The 27,492-nt window shown below is 48.6% G+C and overlaps 1 protein-coding gene across 8 annotated transcripts in view; it reads left to right on the forward strand.

Annotated features, from left to right (window-relative positions):
- The window catches only part of LOC147607437 (type I inositol polyphosphate 5-phosphatase 2-like), a 43,528-nt gene extending 17,042 nt beyond the window's left edge, over positions 1 to 26,486 (forward strand). For 4 of the 8 annotated variants that reach the window (XR_015264708.1, XR_015264707.1, XR_015264706.1 and 1 more), the window contains 6 exons: positions 22,295 to 22,474; positions 22,558 to 22,666; positions 22,760 to 22,908; positions 23,093 to 23,451; positions 25,510 to 25,672; positions 25,780 to 26,486. Coding sequence is in view for 2 of the 8 variants with exons in the window: in XM_086790489.1 (XP_086646615.1) it covers positions 22,371 to 22,474; positions 22,558 to 22,666; positions 22,760 to 22,931; positions 23,093 to 23,127 (420 nt within the window). In the remaining 6 variants the exon portion in view is untranslated. Of the gene's footprint in view, positions 1 to 22,294; positions 22,475 to 22,557; positions 22,667 to 22,759; positions 22,961 to 23,092; positions 23,452 to 25,509; positions 25,673 to 25,779 lie in introns of those variants that run through there. The other 4 variants (XR_015264709.1, XR_015264711.1, XM_086790489.1 and 1 more) reach the window with 4 other exon arrangements.
- The last annotated feature ends 1,006 nt before the right edge of the window (positions 26,487 to 27,492 follow it).

Consider the following 27,492-nt stretch of genomic DNA (forward strand, 5'->3'; position numbering starts at 1 on the left):
ATCACCGCCATCAAGAAGGACTTATTGACGCGCATGGGGAAGCTGGAGGCCAAAGCGGAAATATGGAAGGAAGAGAAGCTTACCATGCACGAGGAGTGGGAGAAGGAAAAGCTCGCCATGCAGGAGGAAATCAACCTTCTGAAGGGCGAAGTGGCATCCTTATGCGATCGTCCACGGGAGGAAGGAGAGACTCTTGAGGTGGACAAAGAGGCAATCAAAGGAGAGATCACCAAAACCCTCACCCACACAATCGAGGGGAAAATGGAGGCGGCCTGCGCTTCGCCAGGTAATCCTGCAGGCTGCTGTGTGTTCTCTTTTTCAGACGGGCATTACAGACTGCTGTACTTTCAGCAGGCGGCTAACAACTCCAGCCAGCTGCGCTGAGCAAGCAGCTGCCACCTCCAAAAGGTTGTGCTGCTATCTTCACAGGCGGCTGGTAATATTACTAGCAAACGGCGCTGCCCTTGCAGGCGCCTGTGTGCTCTCCTGCGCCTGTCTTCCAGAAGGTTGCCCTATCCACTGTAGGCACCTACACCGCCTTCATCTCCTCTTTGCAGTCAGAGTGCTCATCTGCAGTCAGGCGACTACATATAGGTTGCTCCATTTTCTTTTTGCAAGAGGTGGCACTTCTTTTCCACGGGCGGCTACAAGAGGACTTCACACCTCTTAGGTGGCAACACTTTCTACACAAATACCACGAGTATTGGTCCTCCATCTGCCATCCACAAGTAGGTGAAATTTTCAGATTTAAGTAAAGTATTTTTGATCAATCTGATAAGGGACTTGATAAGGGACTCTCTCCACGGCAACACCCGTTCGGTGCCGGGTAGTCCAAGCTATTGGAGAACCTCGGTCCAAAGGTGCTGAGATCGGGAGAGCCAGGCGTTAGTACGAGAGCGCCTGTTTGTGCGTGGTCTTGGAACACTAGTTGGGCGCTCTCCGCGGAGTCCAGTGAAAGCACAGGACCGTAGAGACTGAACCACGCTAGTGGTCGTACTGCTTCGAGCATCTACTTCGAGCCTATTTGTTTGGTACTGTATTCATGTGTACATGGACATCATCTGGTTCTTGGAACCCATGGAGCATTGTATTTGTTAAATACTCCCAATAAATATATCATATATTGAGGGGGGGGTCGGCCTGTTCCGGCCCCAGTGCTGGTGTCCATCTATCCATTTCATTTCATTTCAATTTCAAGTTGTTATTAAGTTGTCCATTTCAAATTGTGATTTTAAGTTGTGCTATTACGCGTGTGGTTGTCCAACGGAGTCTCTTCCCACTTGACGGGATCGGTTTCAGAGATAACGGTCCAGTGTATGTGAGGCGCTTGCCCATTGTTGGCCGATTGCTGTCAATCCAGCTGACTAGCTGCCCAACACCTGAAAGGCTACGTACTGGACCTTCAAGGCCTTGTATGCCTCTTAGATGTGGCATTTGATGCCCAAAAGCCCAAGGCTCCTAGGCTGGGCCCATGAGCTGGCCTAGAGAGTTTCATCCTTTTGCTAACATGTTCTAAATGCTCTATATGCTCCTAAGATGACCTAAATGACGTGACTATTCTCCAAGTGGGTTAACCGATAGATTGACACCTACAGCTTGGAATGCTCATGCTTGACGTGTCCCTAGACTAGGGCTCACAATGGGGTCACGGCGTACGACAGATGTTTCTAAAAGATACTATTTTTGTATAAGTATGGCACGGATGATGAGCGAGTGTGTCACACTGCACCTCAGTGGATGGGTGCATGCAATATTTCCTCCTTAGCTTGGTGGTAGTTGTGTCATGTGCATGAGAGATGCCATGGACATTCACCGACGTTGATCCAGAAGAGGCAGCCTGATAAAGAGTATGAACCAGATAGAGTCAGGGTTTGGAGCACAAGATACAGAAGTGGACAGTATGGACTTGGAGCAAGGCCTGGAGGGCATGTCCTGTCAGTGAGTTAGAAGAAAAGGGATGCTGTCGGCTGCTCATAGAGTGTGGTCGGCTGAACCAGAGGACAAGGGGCGGGCTGCAGGCGCATCACAAAGTGAAGAGGACCAGTCGACTGCGTTAAAGAGCATTTTAATGCATTTATGACTGGCTGACCAGTAGTCGGCCAGCATACCAAGTGTCCAAGACCCATATAAATAGCCGAGTGTGCTCATTGAATGGACCATTCATTCCTTTATGGAGTGGATCATTAGGGTCCTAGTTTAGGACAGGATTTTGGGTGTTCACCACCTTTTGTACAAGGCAGCATATGGCTGTAGTAGAAGTACCTTCTTGTACCATATGAATATACTGAATTTCCAGCACTTCTCTCTCTCCACTCTCTCTCTATATCTGCGTTTTGCATCAGATGTTTTCCAAGAGTGTTTAGGGCTGAAAGAAGACTCCCAGAGCTTCTGCGTGTTACATTGGTATCAGAGCATTAGGCTCAGCAAAGCTAAACATTGATTCAATCCCATATGATGGTGTACAGGTCCAAGGTATAGGAAAGTACACGGATACGAAGCCCAAGGCAAGGAGCACAGAAGCGGGAAGAACTCCCAGGAGGTTTGTTGGTGGTGTTCCATAGTGCCAAAGGGGATGACAGTCCTGTGAGCCAGATAGGTTCTCTGGCAACGGTCCCAAGGGAGGTTTATCCTCCAAGGGTGATGTGAGGGTGCCAGACTCATTTCTCAGGAATGAAGACCAAGACAGTGTTCAGAGTCAGGGCAGGAATGGATTGTGGACTAGATGGAACAGATGCATAGATCTTCGTCTAAGACAGAGTGTTTTGGAGAATAGGCCGGGTTTTCAGAGAAAAAGGGTTGCCAGGGAAGGATGGATGACAGAGGGACTTCGGGAAAAGATTTGGGATGATGACAGTCATCCAAGAACAGGTTGGAATCCCGTCATCAAGTTTAGCAGAGGGGGATGTCATGTGCATGAGAGATGCCATGGACATTCACCGACGCTGATCCAGAAGAGGCAGCTAGTTAAAGAGTATGAACCAGATAGAGTCAGGGTTTGAAGTGGACAGTATGGACTTGGAGCAAGGCCTGGAGGGCATGTCCTGTCAGTGAGGTAGAAGAAAAGGGATGCTGTCGGCTGCTCACAGAGTGTGGTCGGCTGAACCAGAGGACAAGGGGCGGGCTGCAGGCGCATCACAAAGTGAAGAGGACCAGTCGACTGCGTTAAAGAGCATTTTAATGCATTTATGACTGGCCGACCAGCAGTCGGCCAGCATACCAAGTGTCCAAGACCCATATAAATAGCCAAGTGTGCTCATTGAATGGACCATTCATTCCTTTATGGAGTGGATCATTAGGGTCCTAGTTTAGGACAGGATTTTGGGTGTTCACCACCTTGTACAAGGTAGCCTATGGCTGTAGTAGAAGTACCTTTTTGTACCATATGAATATACTGAATTTCCAGCACTTCTCTCTCTCTATATCTGCGTTTTGCATCAGATGTTTTCCAAGAGTGTTTAGGGCTGAAAGAAGACTCCCAGAGCTTCCGCGTGTTACAAGTTGCATGGCCTCCAAGTAGTTCGTAACAACTGCGCCGGGGGGGGGGGGTTACTCTTGGACGAATTTCTTGTCAAGCCAAACAGCTTCATGAGTGCCTTGGTCTCTGAACTTTGTGTAGAACTGCCTGATTCTTCGACCGGAATCATTGCTTCATGATGGGGAGAAATACCCAATCTCCTCCTTGTAGTTGATCTCTCTTCTAGAGTTGTTGGCTTGCTTGGTGTATGCTTCCTGTGTTTTGGTCAGGTGCTCTTTTATTGACTTAATGATCTTTGAGAATGTCTTCGTGGTCTTGTTGGCCTTCAATGATGGCGACACCATCCTCGTAAGAAGTGACGAGAAACGGTAACCAAATGCTGCCTCATATGGAGTCCTGCCAATACTAGGTGAGTGTGTCGTTGAGGATTGTCTACACCATCGAAAGATAATGTTCCCATTTTGACGGCTTGTCATGGCAATACAATTTGAGAACATCGAAGGCCTGTTGATTGTAAATTTCTGTGTGACCATCTGTGTATGGATGAAATGCACTAGACAACTGTAATTTAGTCGCGCAAAGTTATCAAATAATGCTCTCCAAAAATGAGAAGTAACATTTGGATCTCTATATGAAGTAATTGTCCTTGGCAAACCACAAACTGGATACTAAAGGTGGATGAACAAGTGAGCGATGTCTTCTACTATGGCTGTCTGTCTGTCTGCACAGAATGAGTATGTAAAATTTACTGAACCGATCAACAATGGTCAAACGCAAAGGTTATAGGCGTACTTTGAGTGTGGAACTTTCACTTTTTGGCAAATCTGGCATACTTGGACATCTAAGTGACATCTCTAGCTAATAGAACAAACGCTCTAACTTCTCCAAGATACTGTTGATACCTTGATGACCCCCAACCAGAGTATCATGGGCATCATGAAGAAGCGGCTATCTTTTCTCCGTTAGTATGCATAGCTTTTTCTTGTAGAATAACCAGTTATCTAGGATTGTATAATGACGCGGTTTTGTATTGAGGGCCAAAATGTATGGAGTCCCCAATTCTACCGAATTTGCATACTATGCCTTCATGCTATCCAAATCTTTTTCTTGAATTTCTATAGTTGACCCGTGTAGAGTTTGAATGGATGATTTATGATTAAGAGCGTCGGGGTTATTTTTGCCACGGATGTATGCAGTCATACCTTTAAACCGTTGGAAGTTTTGACTCCACTGGCTTGCCTGTCACTCCATTGGGCACTAGGCATGGTTTGCAACCATTTAAGTGCCTAATGATTTGTTATACATCGAATAATTCCTTTTGGTGTATTCAACTTGCAGCTTAATAAGCCAATGGTCTGCCTTCTTGCGGTAAAAGAGCACCGATGGCAAGATTGCTAGCATCAGTGATAACCTCGAATGGGTCATCGCATGATGCCAGCTTGAGGAGAGGTGCTTTTGAGGCTACTTTTGTAATGCATAGAAGGCCTCGATTTGTTCGAATGGACACTTTCTGGCGACGTGTCATCACGTCCTTGAGCAAATTTGTAAGAGGTGCTGCCAAGTCCAAAAATTTGTCCATGTGGGTGCTCTAGGTGTTGCAAAGGCTCACAAACGATATGATATCCTGAGCAGTCTTGGGTACATAACTATAGCATGTACCGTGTCGGGGTCCAAGTGAATACTAGACTCATTGATTTGTAAGAGGTGCTGCTAGGTCGAAAAATTTGTCCATGTGGGTGCTGTAGGCTTGGCAAAGACCCACAAACGATCTGATTTCTTGGGCATTTTTTTTTCTGGAATCCGGAAACAAGATCCTTCTATTAGTTAACAAAAGGCTAAGTACAAGCTTGCCTCCGAGTATGGAGCGAGGATAAAAGAACAAAGAAAAAGGGGGGGAGGGGGGGGTGCACTTCTCCTCCGGTTGGCTGCTCTATGAGGAGAAGGCTATCTCATACAATGGGTGGGGGGGATATAACCACATAGGTGGTCTATTGTCACATGCACTGGAGTGCTATGTGACACACTGGCTCTACATCAATGCACCATTCATTAGTAGGATTTACCTTTTTAGGAATATTTTGTCGTATGCTGTGGCCCCATTGTGAGCCCCAGTCCGGGACATGCAGGTTAGCCATAGAGAGTCTGCATGTGCCAGTCCTCTTAACCCACTTGGAGAATTTATCAGATAGTGCATGTGGTGTCAGCCTTAGTGGTAGTTATGCATCAGTAAGCATTTCATTGCCTATGGGCTAGCCAATGGGCCAGCCCCTGGCCTCTACAGCCTATCACAGCCCTGGACAGCATTAGGGGATAGCCGACAGGCTTCTGGAAGTACCTTGCCCTAGTCGGCCAGCATATACAATAGGTTGATAGCATCTATGGTGAGCAAGCTCCAACCGGCAAAGTCTGTTGAACATTAGCAGGCAGTCGGGTTGCACCATAGTAGTCGGACAACATTAAATGTCTTCTTTTCGTATGCGCAGCATTAAAATAACATTTAATGCTATTTTCAGCATTTTATTGTCCAGACTAAACTGGCCGACTGGAACTATTTGGCCCTCCTAGCTCTATTTCACATGATGAAACCCATGCCCGGACACCAGACAGGTGGAAGAAGACATAAGGTTTGATTAAGAAAAAGCACCATTCTTGGTCAAAAAGTAGGAAAAAAGCAAAAAGTCAAACAAGGTTGACCGTGAGCCAAGGGCACCATTGGAAAGAGGCGATTGAGCCGGACCAAAAAGAAAAGCCGCTGACTAAAGTTGAGTAAGATTTTACTATCTAAAAGACCAAAAGCAAAATAAAAGGCAAAAGCATCACTTTTTGGCAAAAAGCAAGGCTTCCCCAAGTATAAAAGAAGCATGAGCCTCTCTTGAGCATTAAGTTGAAGAACCTCTTCATCGCATTGCCATCTTCATCGCATTGCCATCTTCCCCGGGTCTCCACGAAGGGCATCTTCAGCATTCAGCCAGCATATGTGCATCCCTTAGTTTTGGGGTTGCATAGTGGTCATTGAAGAGCCATTCAATGGAGCTTGGACGGCATCTGGATCAGCCTACGTTTTGTCTACATGGTCTTTGCGTTTGGCAGTCCTCAGTCATCATTCACACTCATTGTAAGTTCTCCAAGGAATAATATAAGCTAATACTCCCCTTGTAGGGGGGGGCGCTTCAGTGGGTAAATTGGGACCCAATACTGTGTCGACTCTTATCTTACAGTTGTTTAGTTGTTTTAGCTTTTCTTACACAGACATTGTATGAGATCCACCAATTGTTGTAACCTTTTTGGTCTCATAGGTCATTTTGGCCTTTTGAAGACGTTAATATATCATTTCATATTCATGGTTATCTCTCTCGAGGATTGCGCTCGCTGAAGCTCCCGCCCACCTCTCCCTGCTCGCGCTGTTGCACTGCGCCCTTCACCTTCCCTGCCTGTTCGCCCCCTCGTTTCCTCCTTGCTTCCTCCTTCTCCGCCTTCCCTGCATTGCCCGCCGCCAGCATTGCCCCCCGCCTTCTTTGACCCCCGCCGCCTGTCGTTTAGCCCCCCCGTCTACATCCGCTGCTGCGCCCCCCCATTCCGCCTGCCTTCGCTGCTGCCCATAGCTCTGCTCGCCGCCCTCCTCTCCCTTACGCCTCCCCCCCCTTGTCTTCGCGCCCTCCTCCTCTCTGCAGCGACTTATCCCCCCCCCCTCCGCCAGTTGGTTTTTTTCCGCCAGTTCGTTGTTTTTTTTCCGCCCATCCCTCTTGCGCGCAGCCCCCTGCCCTCCCCCCCCCCTTTTTTTTAGGTTTTATCTCTTTCGCCTCTCCCCCCCCCCCCCCCCCCTCCCTCCTTTTCTTGCTTCCGCCCCCTGGGGGTTTTGATTTCATTTTTCGCTCCGTATTCCGCCTCTCTGTGTGCAACTCGTTTCCAGCAGGTTCCCGCCTTCGCCTCGCCTTCGCCGCAGCTTCAGACTCTGATGGAGGCTCCTCCCGCCCCGCCTCAGAGGGACTCATCAGCAGCCCCCTCGCCCGCCCCCTGAGGTCACCCCCATCAGGCTTTCTCTTTCGCCGGAAGAGGAAGCGAGCCTCACCGCAGAGGTGGAACGCCTCCAGGCTCATTCCACCATCTGCCGTATAGTCGGCACTCGCCCCAGCAGAGGGGAGATCAGGGATCTTCTTTAGGCCCGCCTTCTTGCAGATGTGGGCAAGATCCTGGATGTACAGCTTCTGGGCCGGGGACATTATCAGATCGAGTTCGAGGCCGCCCAGAGCGTTGCCAAGGTCCTTGCCATGAGTCCCCTTGACATCAGGGGTGCTCGGGCTTTTTTCAGACCTTGGTAGCATGGATTTGACCCAGCAGCGGCGGAGCAGGGAGAGCGCCTCTTCCATGTTACAGTTTGTTTCCCTGGTCTCCGCCGGGAGTATCTTCCGCTCCTCTCCAGGCTCGGAGCATTGGTGGGCTCGGTACTAGAGACGGGCCCCTCAGCAGCTTCAGTGGTGGCCAGAGCAGCTGGGCTACCTTCGGTCAGAGTGTTGGTGTCTGACATCTCCTCCCTTCCTAAGGTCATTCAGTTACCTAGGATAGGGGGGGGGTGGATAGATCAGAGAGTGGAGTTTTCGGGGCTCCCGAACCAGTGCTTCATTTGCAGGCAGGTCGGTCATCTGGCCAAGGCCTGCCCTCGCAGGAGACCTCGACCCTCACCACAGCAGCAGGCTACTGATGGCCCGCCCACAGATTCGGCTCGGCAGGCTGCCTCCGGGACACCTGCTCAGGCCACAGAGACCTCGGAGTGGCAGCCTGGACAGGGGCGCCGCCGAGGGAGACAGCCACAGCAGCACGCCCAGAGACCGCAGCAGCAGCAGCCGCAGTCTCAGCCTCACTGGGTTCCCGTGAGGAACAGCTTTGCTCCCCTTCAGGAGGAGACCCCTGCAGCGACCGAGGACCAGGAGATGCCAGCTCCCCCTCCTTCACCCCCCCCACCCCCGTCCCCTCCCACCGCCTCGCTTCCACCATCGCCTCCTCCCGCCCCCGCTCCGGTTTCGGCAGCGGCTCCCTCTGCAGTCCGGAGAGCGCTGAGCACTGACCTCGCTCGAGCATCACAGAGGAGACCTATGCCGATTAGGGCCTCACGGATTTCATCTATCCGCAGTCGGCTGAGTCGCCTTGGCATTAGACAGCGCTCGGAGGCCTTTGATTATACCTTCACACGGCTTTTTGGAGCAGAGGGCCCCCATGAGCCAGCACCCATTCGAGTTCATGTAGTGATACCTCCGGCCCGCGGGGAGGAGGCACTAGACTCAGCGGTGGCCTTATCTATCACGGATTGATCGCTTTTATGTGGGCGACTGGTTAGGGGAGCGAGGGGGCTCCGTCGGCATTCTCGCTGGCACCTCATTTTCAGATCATGCGCCAGTTATATTGACATTGGAGGAGGGGACACGGGAGCCCAGCTTGCAGTTGAGGATCCCAGAGAGGGTACTTGCAGATCCCAGTCTTGCTGAGGACATTGAGAGGATCTGGCATGATAGTCAGTGCTCTGACCAGGATGCAGCGGGCCAGTGTGCCCAGGGACTCATTGATCTTAGCTCTTTTCTACACGCTGCAGCTTTGACACGACTGGGAGAGATTCGCGAGTGGGAGCAACGGTTGAGACGCAGCCTTGCTTCGCTACAGAGCAGAGACATGAGTTTTACTATCGTCGTCAGGCCTCTCAGTGGACGCAGCTTGGTGATAGAGTGACTGGGGAGTTTTTTGAGATCACTGGACCCCGTCATGCGCGAGCAGGAGTCCGCCAGCTTAGTAGACCGGATGGATCGGTTGCTACTGAGCTCGGGGAGATCAGAGCCATTGCCACTGCATTTTATAGTGACCTGCTTTCAGCGGAGCCAGCCACTGAGGATCGAGATGTTTGCAGACAGACTGTGTGGGCCCATGTGCAGAGGAGGGTCACAGACCATATGCGTACAGTTCTAGGTGCGCCTCTGTCAGAGATTGAGCTTGCCGAGGCCTTGAGGGTCCTGCCGCGACATAGTTGCCCAGGGGAGGACGGACTGACGCCGGCCTTTTTTATGCGCTATTGGGACCTCTTGGGACCAGGCCTCCGCAGGGGCTTTCAGCATGTTTTGGACACTGGGGTGATGCCGCAGAGCTTTTCAGAGGGCTTGATCTATCTTATCCCCAAGGGGGAGGGAGTATCAGATGACATTCGGCATTGGAGGCCTATTACGATCCTCAATACTGTCTATAAGATCTTAGCAAAGGCCTTGAGTTTGAGGATCCAGCCCTTCCTGGGGGAGTTGATTCATGCTACTCAGACAGGATTTGTCAAGGAGCGCAGTATCCTTGACAACATCTTTACTTTCTGGGAGGCGACGGCCCGAGCTAGATTTCTTGGCGAGGACTTGGTCGTGATGCTTCTCGACTTTGAGAAGGCATACGATAGAGTTGATTGGGGATTCTTAGAGGGCACTATGCTTCGCCTGGGCTTTGAGCCAGGATGGATCAGAGGGGTGGCAGCTCTGTATTCCACAGCTCGCAGCCAGGTGCTGATTGCAGGAGGACGGGGGCCGAGTTTTGAGCTGACCAGATCAGTCCGTCAGGGGTGTTCTCTTGCCCCTCTCCTTTTTCTCTTCTTTGCGGAGGCTATGAGTATGTATTTGACGGCAGAGGAGGTTGGTTTGAGAGGACTTCAACTCCCAGTCCGGGGGGAGGATTTGCTTGATGCTGAGTTTGCAGACGACACGGGCTTATTTTTCCAAGAGGCCAATCTTATTCGGGCTGAGCAGTCGCTCCAGGTTTTTAGTGCAGCTTCGGGAGCATTGATCAATTGGCGCAAGACAGTGGCCTTTTGGATCAGTAGTGCTCTCACTCCGGCATGGAGCCCGGACCCCGGTTTTAGATGGATTCCTCCAGGCACAGCAGTGCGGTATTTGGGATGCCAGATTGGCCTCGATTTGTCACCTGAGCAGCAGATTGCCCCGCTTCTTCTGAGCATTCGGAAGAAGCTATTGTATTGGAGTACAGCTCGACTATCCTTGGCTGGGAGGGTGGTGGTGGCAAATCAGGTGCTGTTAGCGACCATGTGGTACATTACGTCTTGCTGGATTTTCTCGAGCTCTTGCATCAGCCAGGTACAGAGGCTGATCAGGAACTTTCTGTGGTCTGGGCGGGACGGTCAGCCAGCTCGGGCAAAGGTTGCATGGGCAGTTATTACACTTCCGCTGGCTCAGGGCGGTTTGGGCATTATAGATCCAGTCGATCAGAGCAGAGCCTTATTGGGGAAGCTTATTGTTCGGGGGTTGCTTCCAGGCGCTGAGCCGTGGAAAGAGCTCCTCTTGCAGCGACTGCAGGCTCGGGCGCCCCCTGCAGGGGGTACTTGGGCACCAGAGATTCGCTGGATCTTCATAGAGATGAGGAGGACAGGCCTCAGTAGAGGATGGGAGGACAGATTTGCCTTGAGTATCCTGAGAGCTTGGGAGCTGCTGAGACCGGGGCTCTCTCAGCGGCCTCCTTCTTGTGTTGAGGAGCGGGCCAGGCAGCCACTCATCTGGAGCCCAGCGGTTCGCACGGAGCAGGGTCATATGCTGGGTTCTCGGCCTCGTCTAGCCTGGGGACCTTTAGCGGCAGGCCCAGCTCGTAGTTTTGGAGACTGGCAGGCTTTCTGCAGTCTACCAGAGGAGATCCAGGTGGAGAGGCTGAGTCACTTCAGAGGGGGGTTGATTATGAGGGATGATATACAGGAGGCTCTCACAGAGGAGTGGTTCACGCCTCTCGAGCCAATGGCCCCACGGTGGATGGGAGCCTTTACACAGTTGGAGATCCTGATTGCTGTCAGAGCTAGCACTGAGGATGGCAGATGCCTCTACTATGAGATTCAGGATGAGGGTAGACTCCAGAGAGTGGAGGTGGAGTCGCCTTTGGTTGCAGAGTGCACCTTTCAGAGGATTCGGGTAGTGGCAGCCGCTTCTCGGAAGTGGCATATTGACCCCGACCCTGCTGATGTGCTCCCGGATTGGCGCATATGGGCATATGCAGCGCGCCCCTTGGCCCGGCTACAGTGGGACCCCGGGGAGTACGAGTGGCATGATCCTTATGCATCCCTTGAGGCCACAGAGATCACCTTTTTCCAGTATACTGTTCGGCTGGGACGGCATATTTTGACGGCGAGGACGGTTTCTCCAGCGGCAGCGGGGCATTGGCGATTGCAGGGACTCTCACAGGAGTTCCAGGAGGACTTCTGGGCTCGGCTCTGGGCTAGTCGGCAGGCCCGCAGGATCTCGGCTTTTCAGTGGCTGGTCGCCCACAGGGGCTCAGCAGTTGGCACCTGGCTTGTTTACAGCGGTCTTCCGGCAGCCTGCGTTCGATGCGGCCACCCTATGGAGACACAGAGACATTGCCTTTGGGACTGCCCTCAGGCACAGCAGATTTGGCTGTGGATGCTGCGTATTCTGGCCCCCCTCTCTCCAGAGGGTATGTTTACGTGGGGCGCCGCTGCTTGGTCGACTTCGTCAGGGCCTGCTATGGGCTATGAGATGGAGCAGGGCAGTCAGGCCATCAGATTTATTAGGGGCCAGCCTCGCCTGGTTCCGGCACCGGATTTCTCGTCCGCCAGCTGGACACAGGAGAGGGATTTACGATGGGAGCTCCTCAGCAGCCTCACCATCTGGTTCACCTGGAGGGCCCGGTGTTTCACGGCCTTTGAGGGGAGACTGGAGCCACCAGCAGAGACTGTACAGGGGATTTGGCAGGAGTTGATCCACACCCTGCGAGGACAGTATGACCGCATCCGGGGCGACTCGGACGAGGCGATCTTGCGGCGCCAGGCTTTTCACACCACCTGGCGCAGCGGCCCCTTCTACACCTTACACACGGGATCCCCCCGTTGGCATTACAGGCCACCTGTTTGGCTATCCCCCCCCCCTATTGTATGATTTAGCCCTTCAGTCCTTAGTACTGATGCTTGTATTTTGCAGCACCTAGGGAGAGTCTCCCGGGCTGCCTTGCTGGATTCACTGCTCTTTCTCTCTTATGAGCAGGAGAGATCTTTTGTAGCCCTACGGGCGTTTTTATATAACTAATGAAAGGATCTTTTCTCGGGAAAAAAAAAATATATCATTTCATTTCATTTTCTCTCTCAATGGAATTGCACAGACTCACGGGTATAAAGAAGGCTTTGTTGCGTGTTACGACGATCAACCTCTTGCATGCTCCATTGCTCTGAGAGTCTTCTTTCAGCCCTAAACACTCCTAGAAACATACTGATGCAAAACGCAGATATGGAGAGAGAGTAGAGAGAGAGAGATGTGCTGGAAATTTAGTATATTACTATAGTACAAAAAGGGTACTCTGCTGCGCTGCAGCCCTAGGCTGTCTTCATAAAAGGGTGATAAACACCAAAATTCTGGTCCCTACTTGGACCCTAAGGGACTCAATCCCTAAAGGACTGAATGCCTAGAATGAGGAACCTTTGTGCCTATTTATAGGCCTTCCACAAGACTTGGGAAACTGGCGGACTGTTGGTCGGCCAGTCAACAATGCATTAAATGCCCAACCCGACTGGGCTTCTTCTTGTGCCATCATGCGCCTGTAAGCCAGAGCAAGTACAGCCGCCTCCTGATGTGCAGCCGCCGCCTCAGATCAGGTACAGCCGACAACAACTGCAGCCGACTGTCCTGCCTTGAATCCAACGCAATTGACAGGGCATCCTTCCACCTATCTCCAAGTCCATACTGCCAAAAAGTGTTATGTGCTCCATCATCCTGGTCTTTTTCTGGCTGCCCCTGTTGGACTAGCTGAGGAACTTGTCCATGGGCATATGTGCACATGACATCCCCCTCTGCTAAACTTGATGACGGGATTCCAACCTGTTCTTGGATGACTGTCATCATCCCATTCTTTTTTCCGAACACCCCCTCTCAGCACCAAATGCTGAACAGACTCCGAGAAGCCGAAGAAGTCGTCCTCTGTCAAAGACAAAAGAATGCAGCAACAACAGGTACCAGGAAAGCTCCACAAGTAATCTCCACAGCAACTCAGCTACAAAAGCAACAGAACGAGCTGCCAGGTACACTGCTCCTCTAGAAGAAAACAACCATGCAGGCTGCATCGTGTTGCTCCAAATATCGGTGCCAAACCCAAATGTAAACACAGTGCCACAGAGATCCCTAGAAGCCTGTAGCTCCAAGAAGATAATACCCTCAAAAGAAATAGAGTCCATCTACCCCAACTCTGTACCAACAGTAGCCCAATGCTGTACAATAGCACCCTCCTCGAAGGTTGGCATCACCAGATGTAAGAACTCAACTGCCCCCTCTGAAAATTGATGTCAGGACTCCACAAGCCCAACCAAATCCAAATCCCAATCCTTCAAGCCTTGGAAGTACCACTGTGCCCCAGGCACGGTCACGGACACACCTGACCACAATCCAGAATCCTCACACAGAGTAAGGGAAATAGGAACATTCATAGTAGTGGTAACTGAAGTAGTAGTAGCCGCCTCAATAGCATCACACAGCGTAGAAGCAGGCTCCTCCATAGAAGGCAAAGGGACCAACAACACATCCTGGTCACCGGTTGTCGAAGAAAGAGTCGGAGGCGAAGCAATAGGAGACAAATCCCCCTCAGAAGTTGTGAGCAAAGATAGCCCACTATCTTCCTCAAAAACATTACCAGATATATCATCTTGGCAAGGAGAAGTATGCATAGAAACTGAAGGCAAGGCTGCAGGAGAAACAAACTCCTCAGATGCAATGAGCAAAACTAGCCCACTATCCTTCGCTGCAAGAACATCTCCAAAAGAAGTATCCACAAGATCATTGGCTGCATAGCACCCAGAAGTAGAAACCATTTGCGGATAACTGGCATCACCATACAGGTCACAAAGCAGCTGCCACACATAGAAAGTAGAAGCATCATCAAGAGAATAGATGAAGTGTCGAAGAACCGAATCCTGACAATTCAGGAGGAGAAAGCCATAGATCTGTTTGTCAGTCTTCCTCCACTGACACATCCTCCGCAGAGGCAAGGTCCGGCAAGCACCGATTCTTGTACGAGAGAAACTCCATCAAACCATACTCCCTGAGAATAGAAGTAACCTGCAACTTCCATGACTGAAAGTTACCACCATCCAACTTGTCTGCCTCATCTAGGAAATAACAAGAAAGTGGTACGGGAGCCAAATCTGAAGCTGTCATCATTGGTCCAACCAATAGGACCAAACCTCATAAAATAAAAAAGTGTCCAAATCAGAAAACGCTGATGTAGGTCCCTTCCTCCCACCAAAACGCAGCCCTAAGAGGCTGGACAGCACCCGAAAATCCTGCTGTAGCAAAAAACGCAGAAGCTTCTGTCGACTGTACCTCCAACCTTGAGGCCACCAGAAGAGGGAAGCAAAAAATGCAGATTTGATATAGAGAGAAAAGGTAGCCACACAAGGCTTGGAAATATGATGTAAGAGGGTGCAAGAGGGAAAGGCATCAACTAGGACTGTAGCTTGGGCTCTCCTCAAGAAACAAACGCACAATCTCAGAAGAAGTGTCCACCACAGGTACCAAGGTTGCCACCAAAGCCCGAACCACCACAATACCCCCTCTGCAAAAGGGAATGTCCACTGGAGAGAAAAACGCAGAGAGGTTGCTGTCCTGAAAAAACAGGCCGCCTAGATCCAAACTCCAAGTAGAAGAAAAACGCTGATGAGAGATTACCTTCAGGTTGTAAGCGATGAAGCCAAAGTGAAGGGAAAGCAATCAGCAGCAGCTGTCTAGAAAACGCAGCAACCAGAGGGCTGCAAATTTGAGAAAAAACGCAAAGGTAAAGGGGCTGTAGATAGGGCTGAATCTGGGGCAGCAGAGGGAATCGCTGAACCGGGAGCGATGATACCATGAAAGAGTGCACAGAGCGGAAGCAAATAAGCACTAGAGTGTGCTGAGTAGAGAGTGCAAGAGAGAGAGAGAGATATGGAGCAACTATGCTGAATATAATGAAGTGATAGTCCCAAGCAAGAGACAGAAGTAGTCTCATAAGTGAGGGAGAAAAAGATAGACTAGGCAAGATACAAAACTGAGAGGCCAGCCCACCTATTTATAGGTGGGGAGAGCTGGCCGATAGGAAATGCTGAAGGTGGCCGACTGGAAAAAAGGCATCCAGGCTCGGAAAAATCCCAGAAAAATATAGAAAATAAGGGTGGCCAGCCCACAATCAAGGGGCATGCAAAAAGGACCAAAAGGACACCAGACATGGGCAGAAACTGGGGATGAATGTGCTAACAATGGGCACAAAGTTGAGTTTTTCATCAGCCTATCATCCTCAGATGGATGGTCAGAGTGAAATTGCAAATTCAGCTGTGCTTGACTTGCTCAAGTGTTATGTATCTGAGCAGAAGTTAGATTGGGAAAAGTATTTGCCATTGGTTGAGTTTGCATACGCTGTACCTTAGTACCCTATCATTTGGAGGTAGACGGGTTTACACCTGGTCTCCGCACCCACATATCTCAACAGGCACTTTCAAGTTCAAAAGGCCTCATTCCAGCAAGATTTCATTGTCTCTCCTCTTTTGGGATGTGACATGATCTTAGGAATCTAGTGGTTTCGTCAGTATGAATCTATTCCCAATTGGGGGCAAGACACCTTCATTATCTCTAAAGGTTTTCCTGAGCCTGTTTTGATTCGGGGGGATAGGAGCATTCTTGGCATTCCTATGATTTCTCATCTCCAAGCCCGACGAGCTATGTGCAAGGGAGCAACAGAAGGAGCATTGATTTATGCTCAGACAGCTTCTATCTCATCGATAACCGCTGTCTCATCTTCTTCAGTCCCTCAGTTGGCAAATCTCCTTTCTCATTCAGACATTTTTAAGGATAATCTCCCACTCAGTATCCCACAGTTAGCAGAACCTCCTAGCAAGTTTCCCTCTTGTCTTTCCAAGACTTTCAAGGGCAAGCTAGAACAGCAGTCAGTTCTCAAACATTTGAAACCTGTTCCTTATGGACACATTTTCACAGTCACCACAGACCACCAAGCACTTAAGTGGCTCGCGATGATGCCAAGTGCCAAGTGGAGTGCTCAGCACACTAGACAGGGTCAGCTCTTCCAACAGGTTGGAGGAATGATTAAGTACATCCGTTAGTCAGCATAACCCAGTAGCAGATCTTCTTAGTAGAAAGACCAGCATCTAGACCAGTCAGGAGTCTACCATTGTCAACATCTCTGGAAAAGACTTAAATAACATAGAAGATCAGTATGTCGATTCCGCAGAGTTTGGTACTCAACCCAATTTGGCCCTCAATTTCGAGCCTGGCCATTATTCAATTCACAGACATGCAAGTAAGTTTAGACGAGATATCCACTTCAAGGAAGGGGATTGGGTCTATTTGCGTATCATGAAACAAAGATTGAAACAAGTGGGCAAACGTTGTGCCAAGCTTTCATTCCGTAGTTTTGGCCCTTTTCCAATAGTCAAAATGTTAAGTGATGTCTCCATGAAGTTAAAGTTGCCTACCAGTTGGACAATGCATGATGTTTTCCATGTTTCTTGGCTAAAACCATATGTTGGTCCAGAAGTGTTTGATGTTTCAGATGAACAACAGCCAGACGTGGTAGACAAAGCAGAAGTTATTGAGCCTGAGCATATCCTTCTTCATCGATGGAAGCATGGTTCCGGTCGACGGATACGTCAGTTCTATATGAAATTCCGAGATAGAGGTACCCACGAAGCCGTATGGCTAGATGAGGAGTTCTTCCAGGAGTACTCCCAGTTGTTGGCGGACTACTTGGAAGCCATGAACCTGCCGCCAAGCTAAGCAGGAGGGAATGTCACATGCACTCTGCACACTCAGTGCATGGTGACAAACTGGCTCATCATCAGCAGTGCAACAGTTGTACATTATTAGAACCTAGTAGGATGATATTTGTCGTTTGCCGTGACCCCATTGTATATCCTCAGTCCAGGATAAGTCAGGCACGAGCTACGTAGGTCATTCCTTAGCCTTAGCGGGTTAGTCAGTCAGTCAAGTCCCTTAACCCACTTGGAGACTATCATTCATGCATGTAGAGTCAGTAGAAGCCTTAGGGTTTGAATCAGAAAGCACTCTGCATTTTGCATAACATGCATTCACATGCCTGTGCATCATTTAGAACATCTCAAAAGCCTTAGGAAATTTACTAGGATTTATCTGGTATTTTTTCAATATTTTATGGTATTTATTTAGCATTTAATGCCATTTATAAACATAAAGTTTAATTATGACCAGCCAACTTGACCAACCCCTAACTAGTATAAATAGGCTTGCATAGGGCTTAGTTCTTCATTCAGTCTTCAGAAAGCTAGGTGCCTTCATCCTCAGCATTAGGAGCATCCCCGCCTTCAGCCTAAGACTAATCCAACCCTTCTGGAGCTTTTGCGTTAGCTTCTCAACACTCCTGGAGCTTGCGTTTTGCTTCAGCATCCCCTGCAGTTTAACGCAGCACATCAGCAGGCTCATACAGCAGTTCAGCAGCTCATTCAGTCCCTTGCAGACCTAGGGGCAGCATACAGTCCATAGGCGCCGTACTTAGGTCAGGTCAGCCCTGCGTTTGCAGTTCTGCAGCAGTTTTATATTGCATTTCAGTCCTACAGCCTGTGTTTTCAGTCTTGCATCAGCCCTACAGCAGTACCCCGCCTTCTGTGCATCATACATGCATGCTACAATCATCTGGTGAAGGTAACATATCATTCATAAGCATTTTGAGCATATTTACATAGCTTAGAACAGTCCACCGCAGTCCTTTCTCAGCCTCAGGTGTGCAGCCCTTCCTCATGCCCTTGGGAAGAGTGCATAGGCTCGAGATCAGTTCATTGAGGTGTTTCTACAGCCGTGTACAGTTCAGCTAGGCTTCCGATCCTCCGAGATCGATCAACACAACAGGAGCTTCTCTTGTCCGATTGCAAGTAGAGGGTTGCAGGGATCTTTGGTATGCATCATGAAGCTGTGAATCAGCAAGATCATTGTAAATATAGCATGTTTTGGCAATATACAGTAGATTAGGTCTCTCTCTCCTTCTCTTCTGTGTCTTTGCTAAACATAGGATTAGCATTAATCTTCTTTGCTTAGCATTAATCATGAACATGCTTTCACAATGCATGTTACAATGGTATCAGATCTTAGGTAATCCTTGGACAGCCCTTAGCTTACATTTTGTGCACGTTGAATTAGGGTTTTCTTTTTAGGGTTTGCAGGGCAAAATTAAGGTGAAAACTGCTCATGGCCTTAGCGAGACGAATAAGAAAAGATAAGGTGCCAGAGGACAACCTTGTCGGACCAAGCGGGAAAGGGGGAATCTGTCGCCTTGGGCTCCTTGAATGAGAACCTGACTGTGAGAGGCTGAGTAGAGTCCTGAAACACCACAAATCCACTCCATAGGGAACCCCATCTGGTGCATCATGCCCTCCAGAAAGCTCCAATCAACCCTATCATAAGCTTTCTCAAAGTCTAGGAGTAGCACTATGAGGTCTTGCTACTGCATCCTGGCCGAAGCTGTCGCCTCCCAAAAGGTGAAGATGTTGTCTAGAATGCTCCGATCCTAGACATAACTTGTTTGAGTTTCATGGATCAAGTCAAGGAGGAAAGGCCGAAGTCTCCCGCCGATGGCCTTGGCCAAGATCTTATAGGCGGTCCCAGAAGGGTGATGGGTCTCCACTGCTGGATCTCCGATCTGTCACCACCCTCCTTCGGAATCAAGTAGACGACAATACTCTTAGATAGCGACGAGCGAGATCCAAGGAGAGCACACTCATACCGATTGTAGCCATTTGGTCACGGAGATCTTTGATTCTGGTGAGAAATACCTCCACCGCTTCACCTTCATTCAGCGTCTCTTGTCGAAGCTGATTTTTGAGATTCTCGATCCTTGAGGGATTGGATGCTCTACAACAAAAAGTCCATTCAATAGATGATCCTGTGTAGAGTGAGATATGCTGTGATCAACTAATGACGATACCCGCCTCAGCCAGAACCGATCTGATGGTGAAGTGAATGTCAGGCCTTTGTGATGGGAGCGTGTCATGTTGGCGGAGAACCTGACGAATTTGTCTCTGTGTGGTGGAGGGTCTTGATGCTCTAGGTCGGGGACGTCTGGCTCACAGAATGGATCGAGCTCTCTCGCTAAGAACTCCTCTAGGGCGTGGAGCTGGAGCATGGGTACGGTGGTGGGCTCTGATGTCGTAGTAGAGGAACTGTTGTGGGCAGTGGATTTCGATGTGGGTGTGTGTACCAGAAAGAAATCTGTGATGGCTCTTTGTGAGGTGTCTTGTCGGAGCCAGGGCTATTTCTCAGCATGTTGCCTCAACACTACATCCCCGTGTCGTCTGAGCTCCATCAAGTACATGCCCAAGCACCTCTGATCCTGAAATTGTATCACCTGTGTGAGTGGTCTCGGAAGAGGCAGTGGAATCTCCCCTGTATCTCATAGTAAGCCTTGCAATTGAACATATAATGGGCCTCATCCTCTACTGCTCGTGTGATACATATTGTGCATGTCCTCTCCTCATGTGGGATATGCTCAGCTCTGCCAATCTCTAGTCTGAGGTGGTGGGAGGATACCCTGAGTTGGCCGATCGTGATACGCATAGCATGTGACATGTGTATCTGTATGTATCCCGGGATCTCAAAGAATCCATCCTCGGAGAGTCTCAAGAAGTGATCTTTGAAGAACTCACACTTCTTACCAATCTCTAACGGAGACATCCATGTCTGGTGTATGTGTAGCCCGAGTAGATCTAACCGGATGATCCGGTTGATCTCATGTCGTGAGAGATCAAGGTAGGGGGGATCCAGGCTATACTGAAACGGGGGGGAGACGGTCCATATGTATGCCATGTGCATGAAACCACTCGACTACCTCAAAGTACCATGCATGTGTCGGTAATGGTGGTGGCCGTGTCGCAGAGGAGGGCAGCTTGTCTCAATTGCTCCCTCTCCCTCTCGTAGTATAATTGCATAGAGGACTCTAGTGCTAGTCGTGGGAGGCAATCTCTGTGAAGCGTGTATACATGCTGAAAATAAGTGACAGTCTGAAAAAGGGCATCTGAATATAAGAAATGAAATGAAATGAAATGTTATATTAACGTCTTCAAAAGGCCAAAGTGACCTATGAGACCAAAGTTACAACCATGTGACATTTGATACACTGTCTTGAAAAGAAAAGAAAGAACTGAAGGTAAGTATCTAGCCCTACAATACATCAGTAGGGAGCATCCGGAAGCAGCAACTAGGGAGAGTGGGAAGTTAATGCTACTAGTCAAAATGGGGTACATGAGTACATGGATACATGAATACATGAATATGGGGGAGTACAAAAGTGACAGTGAGTACAACAATATATGGCTGGAGTGGTAATCATCCTAGAAGCTCTAGCATGGTCTCTGCCGGATGGCCTGGATATTTGCCATAGTGAGATGCCTGGTCGGACGAGCCCGATGCCTCGCAATGATGCTCTGAATCCTCCGGTGTAGGCACCGTCTCCGATGTGAGGATCCGCAAGCCCTTGGGCGCCTGGATCTGCCCAACTGGATAGCTCTCTCAACTAGAGTCCCACGGGGTGCCCATTGCTGGGTTGTCGGCTGTGTGTCCTCCCGGGTAGTCCCTCTAAAGAAGTCAGTAATCTCTCTGTGTGGACTCCCTGCCAGTCGGGCGTCTGCTCCTGATAATGGACTCTCTGAGCCTGCGGATCTCGAGGAGATAAAAACCCAAGCATCGCTGATCACAATAGTCCATGACTCGAGCCATTGGCCAAATCCCTCTCTGAAAAGGCAATGGTAGTGCCCTCGAATCTCATAATATGCTGTGCAGCGACAGATGTAGTGCTCCTCCGTCTCTGGCTCTATCCAACAAATCTGACAAATCCTGTCCCCTGGAGGTATGCCTGTAAATCTGCCTGTCTATCTCTAACTGATGTGAAGAGGTGCGGATCTGCCCAATGGCGCACCTCAATCCATGAGACAGATGGGTATCCATGTAGCTCGGTCTAAGTATAGAGCCATCCTCAGTGGTGCGGTTTCGTCTACTTGCTTTTGCGTCTTCGTGAGCACCTCCACCCACGAGGAGGTCTCCCGGGCCTTCTTTTCTTCTCCCTCTTGAAGTGTTCTCACTTGGGCCTTGATGGTGTTCAGCTCCTCCATCACGACGGGCTGAATTTCACCTTCCTCGAGCTTATGTTGAGCACGTGCTTCTTCTATCTCCTTCTTGAGATTTGCGATCTCTGCATCTTGGGCTGCTATCCGCGCTTCAAGCTTCTTGACTTTGTCAAGAAGGCTCCGGTTGACCATATTAATTGCATTGCCCGTCTCTTTCTTGTGTTGTTGGATGGCTGCCTTGATCAGGTCTTCAATGTCGATCCTCTCCATCTTGTCTTGGGCTGAAAAAGGCTGGTTTCTGGTTAAAAATTAATTAACCCTTGGCCATAGGAAGAGCTCCGTGCGTGTCTGCAGCGCTTCCCACAGAGAGAGAGGCCAGAGGGGGCTGTTGCGAAGAGAGAGAAAGATAGGCAGCAGGCGGGAGAGGGAAGCAGGCGGGGGGGAGAGAGAGAGTGGCGGGAGGGGGCTACGAGGAGAGAGAGAGATGGCCGAGTCCTTTTGGGGCGAGCAGAGAGAAGGGAAGAGCTTGTGGGGGCGTAGTGAGAGAGAGAGAGAGACAGAGAGCGTCAGCATGCGGGAGAGGGAGGCGACACAGGGTCAGCAGGCGGGGCAGGGAGGCGACATAGGTTTGAAGAGAGAGAGGGAGGCGACACAGGTTCGAAGAGAGAGAGAGAGAGAGAGAGAGAGAGAGAGAGAATTTTATGCAGACTGCTTAACAGTCACTCTGGATGCAGGGCTCTATCTCCGTGAGTATGATGCTGCATCAGACCAGCTTTTGTTTTGTTTGCAGCCACCTTACGTCCGGAGACAATGAAGGAGACGAGAATCGCAGAAAGTCAGATGTTGAAACGTACCCGCTTTTTGCCCACCAGGGCTGCTCATATGGATGTTCCGAAGGACAAATGGGGGCACGAGTAAGCCATGATTCTTTTCAAAGATTGCAAAGCATTCTCACTATGTATGAAAAGTATGTATTAAGAATCATTTCATTTGGCAGCCGGATCATATGGCTTGGAGACTTGAATTATCGCCTTAATCTTAGGGACAATGAGATACGGTTTCTGGTGGCCAGAGAGGACTGGACAGCTCTTTTCAGGAAGGATCAGGCAAGTCAATCAAAGTAGAGGGTAGCCGCTCATTCCAATTGGCACATTAAAGCTGTGCAATGTTAGTTATCTTCATTTTTTTGTGTGCTGTAGCTGAGAAAACAATCACTGAAAGGTCACATCTTTGAAGGATGGCATGAAGGCACTATATTGTTTGCTCCGACTCACAAATATGAATTTGGTTCTGATCGCTATATTGGAGAGAACACAAAATCTGGAGAAAAGTGGCGCTCTTCTGCCTGGTTAACCACCATACCACAGAAGAGTAACTATGTTTGAGTGCCAAGATTGTGTGTATGTGTTTGGTTTATTGCTATGCTAAAGACGAGTAGCTATGTTTAAATACCAAGATTGTGTGTGCATGCATTGTGTGCCCTCCAACTCACAGGGAAAACTGATTAATTTCAATAATATGCAAACCTTTAGGTGTGATCACATCTTGTGGCATGGAGAGGGATTGAGACTGCTGTCATACAAGCGTGGGGAGTCAATGCTTTCAGATCACCGGCCAGTAATTGCGGTTTTTTTGGCTGAAGTAGAATTGTTTACAGAACACACAACCAAGAAAATGATGACTTTCCAAGCATGCAAAGATGGGTGCTGAGGCCAGCCTGGACCAATTTGAGATTCCTGAAAGTGCATGTTCAAGAGGTAGCCATGCCAAGTCTATTTACTCGCTAGTTTGAACAAATAAAATTTTCATGTCTTTCTGTTATGGCAGGTCATCTCTAGACAGGAGAGCAAAGCAACATCAATGCTAATACCAAGACAAGGTGCTCTCAAAGGTATGTACTATTCACAAATCTAGTGCCCTAGTGACCATCAACCCTTGGTGTATGTTGCTTCACAAAAGGGAGCTGTGTCTGGGCCGCCAAGGTGGCCTCAACTTCTACATGTGTGTGTGTGTGTGTGTGTGTGTGTGTGTGTGTGTGTGAGAGAGAGAGAGAGAGAGAGAGAAAGAAAGTTATATTAACGTCTGCGGAAGACCCCAAGGGCCTATGAGACCAAAAGTAGTACAATGGATATACTGAGCCATGGAAAACTGAAAGAAAAAAGTAAAATGAAAACATCTGACAATACATGTGATCAATAGATGATCCTGTGTAGAGTGAGATATGTTGTGATCAGCTAATGACGATACCCACCTCGGCCAGAACCGATCTGATGGTGGAGTGAATGTTAGGCCTCTGTGATGGGAGCATGTCATGTCGGCGGAGAACCTCACGAATCTATCTCTGTGTGGTGGAGGGTCCTGATGCTCTGGGTCGGGGACGTCTGGCTCGCAGAATGGATCGAGCTCTCTCGCTAAGAACTCCTCTGGGGCGTGGAGCTGGAGTGGGTACGGGTGGTGGGCTTTGATGTCGTAGTAGAGGAACTGTTGTTGGCAGTGGATTCTGATGTGGATGTGTGTACCACAAAGAAATTTGTGATGGCTCTCTGTGAGGTGTCCTGTCAGAGCCGGGACTCTCTCAGCATGTTGCCTCAACACTACATCCCTGGGTCGTCTGAGCTCCATCAAGTACATGCCCAAGCACCTCTGATCCTCAAATTGTATCACCCGTGTGAGTGGTCCGAATCCCTCTCAGAAGAGGCAGTGGAATCGCCCCGCTGGAAAGACCCAACACTTAGTGCGAGGTTCTTGGAAATGTGCGTGGAAACACTGTCTCTCCGTATGGGCTAGGGAGGCATGCCCGCTCGCAAGTCGGTCAGTGGCAGTTGTGGCCATGCAGAACAAAGGGCTGTAAAAGTGACTCCTAGATACGCATACTTCTGCACAATCTCCACTGGGGCACCTCTGTATATGAAAGAAAATCGTGAGGTGACTGCAGAAGTTAGCCATAACCTTGGTTTTGCCCAAATTGACCGTAAGGTCTCTCCCTCTGCAAAATCTGTCCAATGCATTTAAGTGTTTCTGTAAACCCTCAGCTGAATCTGAGATCAAGACAATGTCGTCAGCATATAGCAATATGGGCACTACTGTCTGAGCCAATGGTGAACGTCTACCTCCAAAACTGCTGTCCACAAATACTGCGATCTCATCAACGTATAGGCCAAAGAGTGTAGGTGAGAGTGGGCAGCCCTGCTTAACCCCAGTAGTGCTACATATATCTCCCGAGGTCCCACTGGGTGCACGTACTCGGCCGAGTACTGCCTCATATAGTGCCATCACACCCCATACCATCTCATGTGAGAATTGGAGCTCCTGCAAGCGTCCTATGAGACAGGATCGAGGAACGGAGTCAAAGGCTTTGCGGAAATCCACAAAGCAGCAATACACGTCTCTTTGAGGACCTCGCCTCCTCTATGATAGCCCATAAAGTAAAGATATGGTCCAACGTGGATAAGTTTTTGCTGAAGCTTGCGTGGCCTGATGTTCTGTTTCTCATCCTCTCTGCCATAGAGCTCATTATGTCCTCTAGTACTGCCCCATAGATTTTGGCCATTGTGTGACCAATCATGATAGTCCTGTAGTTACTTGGGTCGGTGGGGTCTCCTGCTTTGTGGATGGGGACAATGGTGTTGGTAGTCCAGGAGGGTGGGAAGCCTTCACAGAGTGCTCTGTTAAAAAGACTGGCAAGAATGGGAGCCAATACAATGTGCCCGTGGGCAAAATGTTCTGCGCGTAGATCCTCATGATCTCTCCCATTATGCAGCTTTTTAAGAGCCCTTGTGACATCGGGGGAATCAGAGAGAGAGAGAGAGAGAGAGAGAGAGAGAGAGAGAGAGAGAGTTTCAAAAACATATAAAATAGACCATTTTATATCACCCACTGCATTGACATAATACAGGGGTTTTATTAAAAGTGAGCTCCCCTAGGGATTAAGAATCCTGTCTGTTTACAGGTGGGCATGTATGCTGAGTGGACTTTACAACCCTCCAGAATCTTAAATCCTGTTGCCCTCGATTTGTTTCAATGTTACCTTTGGATCGCTTGCCATGTGCCTTCATTACGAAGTGTCTTCATTTCCTGTCACACACTTTTGCTGAGCTGAATTCCGCAATCAGGTACATTTCTTCACAATTTTAAAACACAACTGTTTTGTTGTGCCTTTTGTTATCCCTTTACTATAAGGGGTTCTTTTTCTTCTATAATTGACATATTCAGATGACAGGAAGAGGCAAGAGAAAAGCTACAAGGATATGCAACAATCGGTTGTTGGGCATAGCTCAGAGATATTTGCTTGCTTCAGGGTATTCCCCAGTTCCAATACACACCACCTTCGCTGAGTATTGACACCACCACCACCTGGGAGATTATTGCTAGTATCCTGGCGTGGCATATTTGGAAGACTAGATGCTCACAGGCCTTCGTCGAGGGGAGTGTATTTGCAGTATCTGGAGTGACATCATTACACTCTTTTGGCCACCTGGCTCACATACAGGGATCTTCTAGAGCTGCGCAGACAAAACAGAGCAGATTTATGAGAGTGGAACCATGGTATTTGCTTCTCCTCCACTCCACTATGGGGCTTGTATGGAAGCATAGTGCCCCCAATTGGTTGAGATCTCCCTCTGTATACTTAATAGAAGGCTTTTATCTATAAAATTAAAAGCAAATACATTATTGTTGAAAAGCAAGCTTAAATCACAAGCTGTTGTCAACCATTCTTTTTAGCACAGCTGTGTGCTTTTCTAGAAATTGATATTTGTAGAATAATTTTTTGTGAGCTCTCTAGCTTATAAAACAATGTTTTTTTTTGTACCCATTGAGACTCTGAACAGATTTTTGGGTTGTTTGCCCATATCGTCAATGAATCTATGTTTGGCTATATTCAAGCTAACTGCAACTGACATAGGAGCTTTACTATAATGCCAAAAAAGGAAAGTATGTTTGTCAATTATTATATCTTGAAAATCAAAGGTTTGGTTGATCAACTTGGCTCTACTGATGAAATTGTGTAAGATGATGATTTTGTCCTTGTCTCAAAGGTCTTCATCCCAAATATAAGTCTTTCATAAATGTATTTCTATTCTCAAAGAATTTCTTGACTTCATAAAGCCTGTATCATTTCTTTTAAAGTTAGGTGTGGGCAATGCTTCAAAGCATCAAGAGAAAGCCTGTGGTAGAGGTCGATGAGGAAGAAGTACAAAAGACAGAGGCCATGGAAGGATCAACTCGCAACAAGAATGATAAAATATCAACATGGAGACCAAGGACAAAACTAATCTCAAGGTCAATCTCAAGCACCCTCTAGAGATAGGGAGAGTTATAATAGAGGAAGAGACTAATATGACTTGTTATTATTGTGGAAAATTCGGACTTGTTAAGAGTGCTATAAATGACAACAAACAAATATGTTGCACAACGACAATAAAATGATCAAAATGAGTAGTTATTTACTATGTTACGCTGAATTCTGAGTGGTAGTAATGTGAATGGTTTATTGATAGTGGTGCCTTTAATTATATGATACATCATGGGGTGAAAGCATGGTAAGGTGGAATACTTTTTAGGCTAACAAGGGGTAAAAGCATTGATTTCAAGCCTTTGAAATTGCAAAATTTTAATTTGAATTAATAAAAACTTCAAGCATGGCAAGCGTGGCAAGCATGGGCTCCCTTACTTTTGTCCTCCCTCCATTTCTGCTTCCACCCACACGTGTTTTGATTGATGTTTCACTCTCTCTCTCTCTCTCTCTCTCTCTCTCTCTCTCTCTCTCTCTCTCATGTACACGTCTGTTGTTGTGTACCAAAAGATGTGTTATGCCATGCTCTCTGTGTCCTTATTCTCAAGCTTGTAGAATTGTATGAGAAGGTTAATCTTTGAGCTCTTTGAGTCGGTGTTAAAAATCTTGTTAGGCTCTTGCTATGCTAATTTCACATCC

The sequence above is a fragment of the Cibotium barometz genome, chromosome 55 (assembly GCF_041138505.1).
Source record: "Cibotium barometz isolate CiBa-2024 chromosome 55, ASM4113850v1, whole genome shotgun sequence".
NCBI classification, from domain to species: domain Eukaryota; kingdom Viridiplantae; phylum Streptophyta; class Polypodiopsida; order Cyatheales; family Cibotiaceae; genus Cibotium; species Cibotium barometz.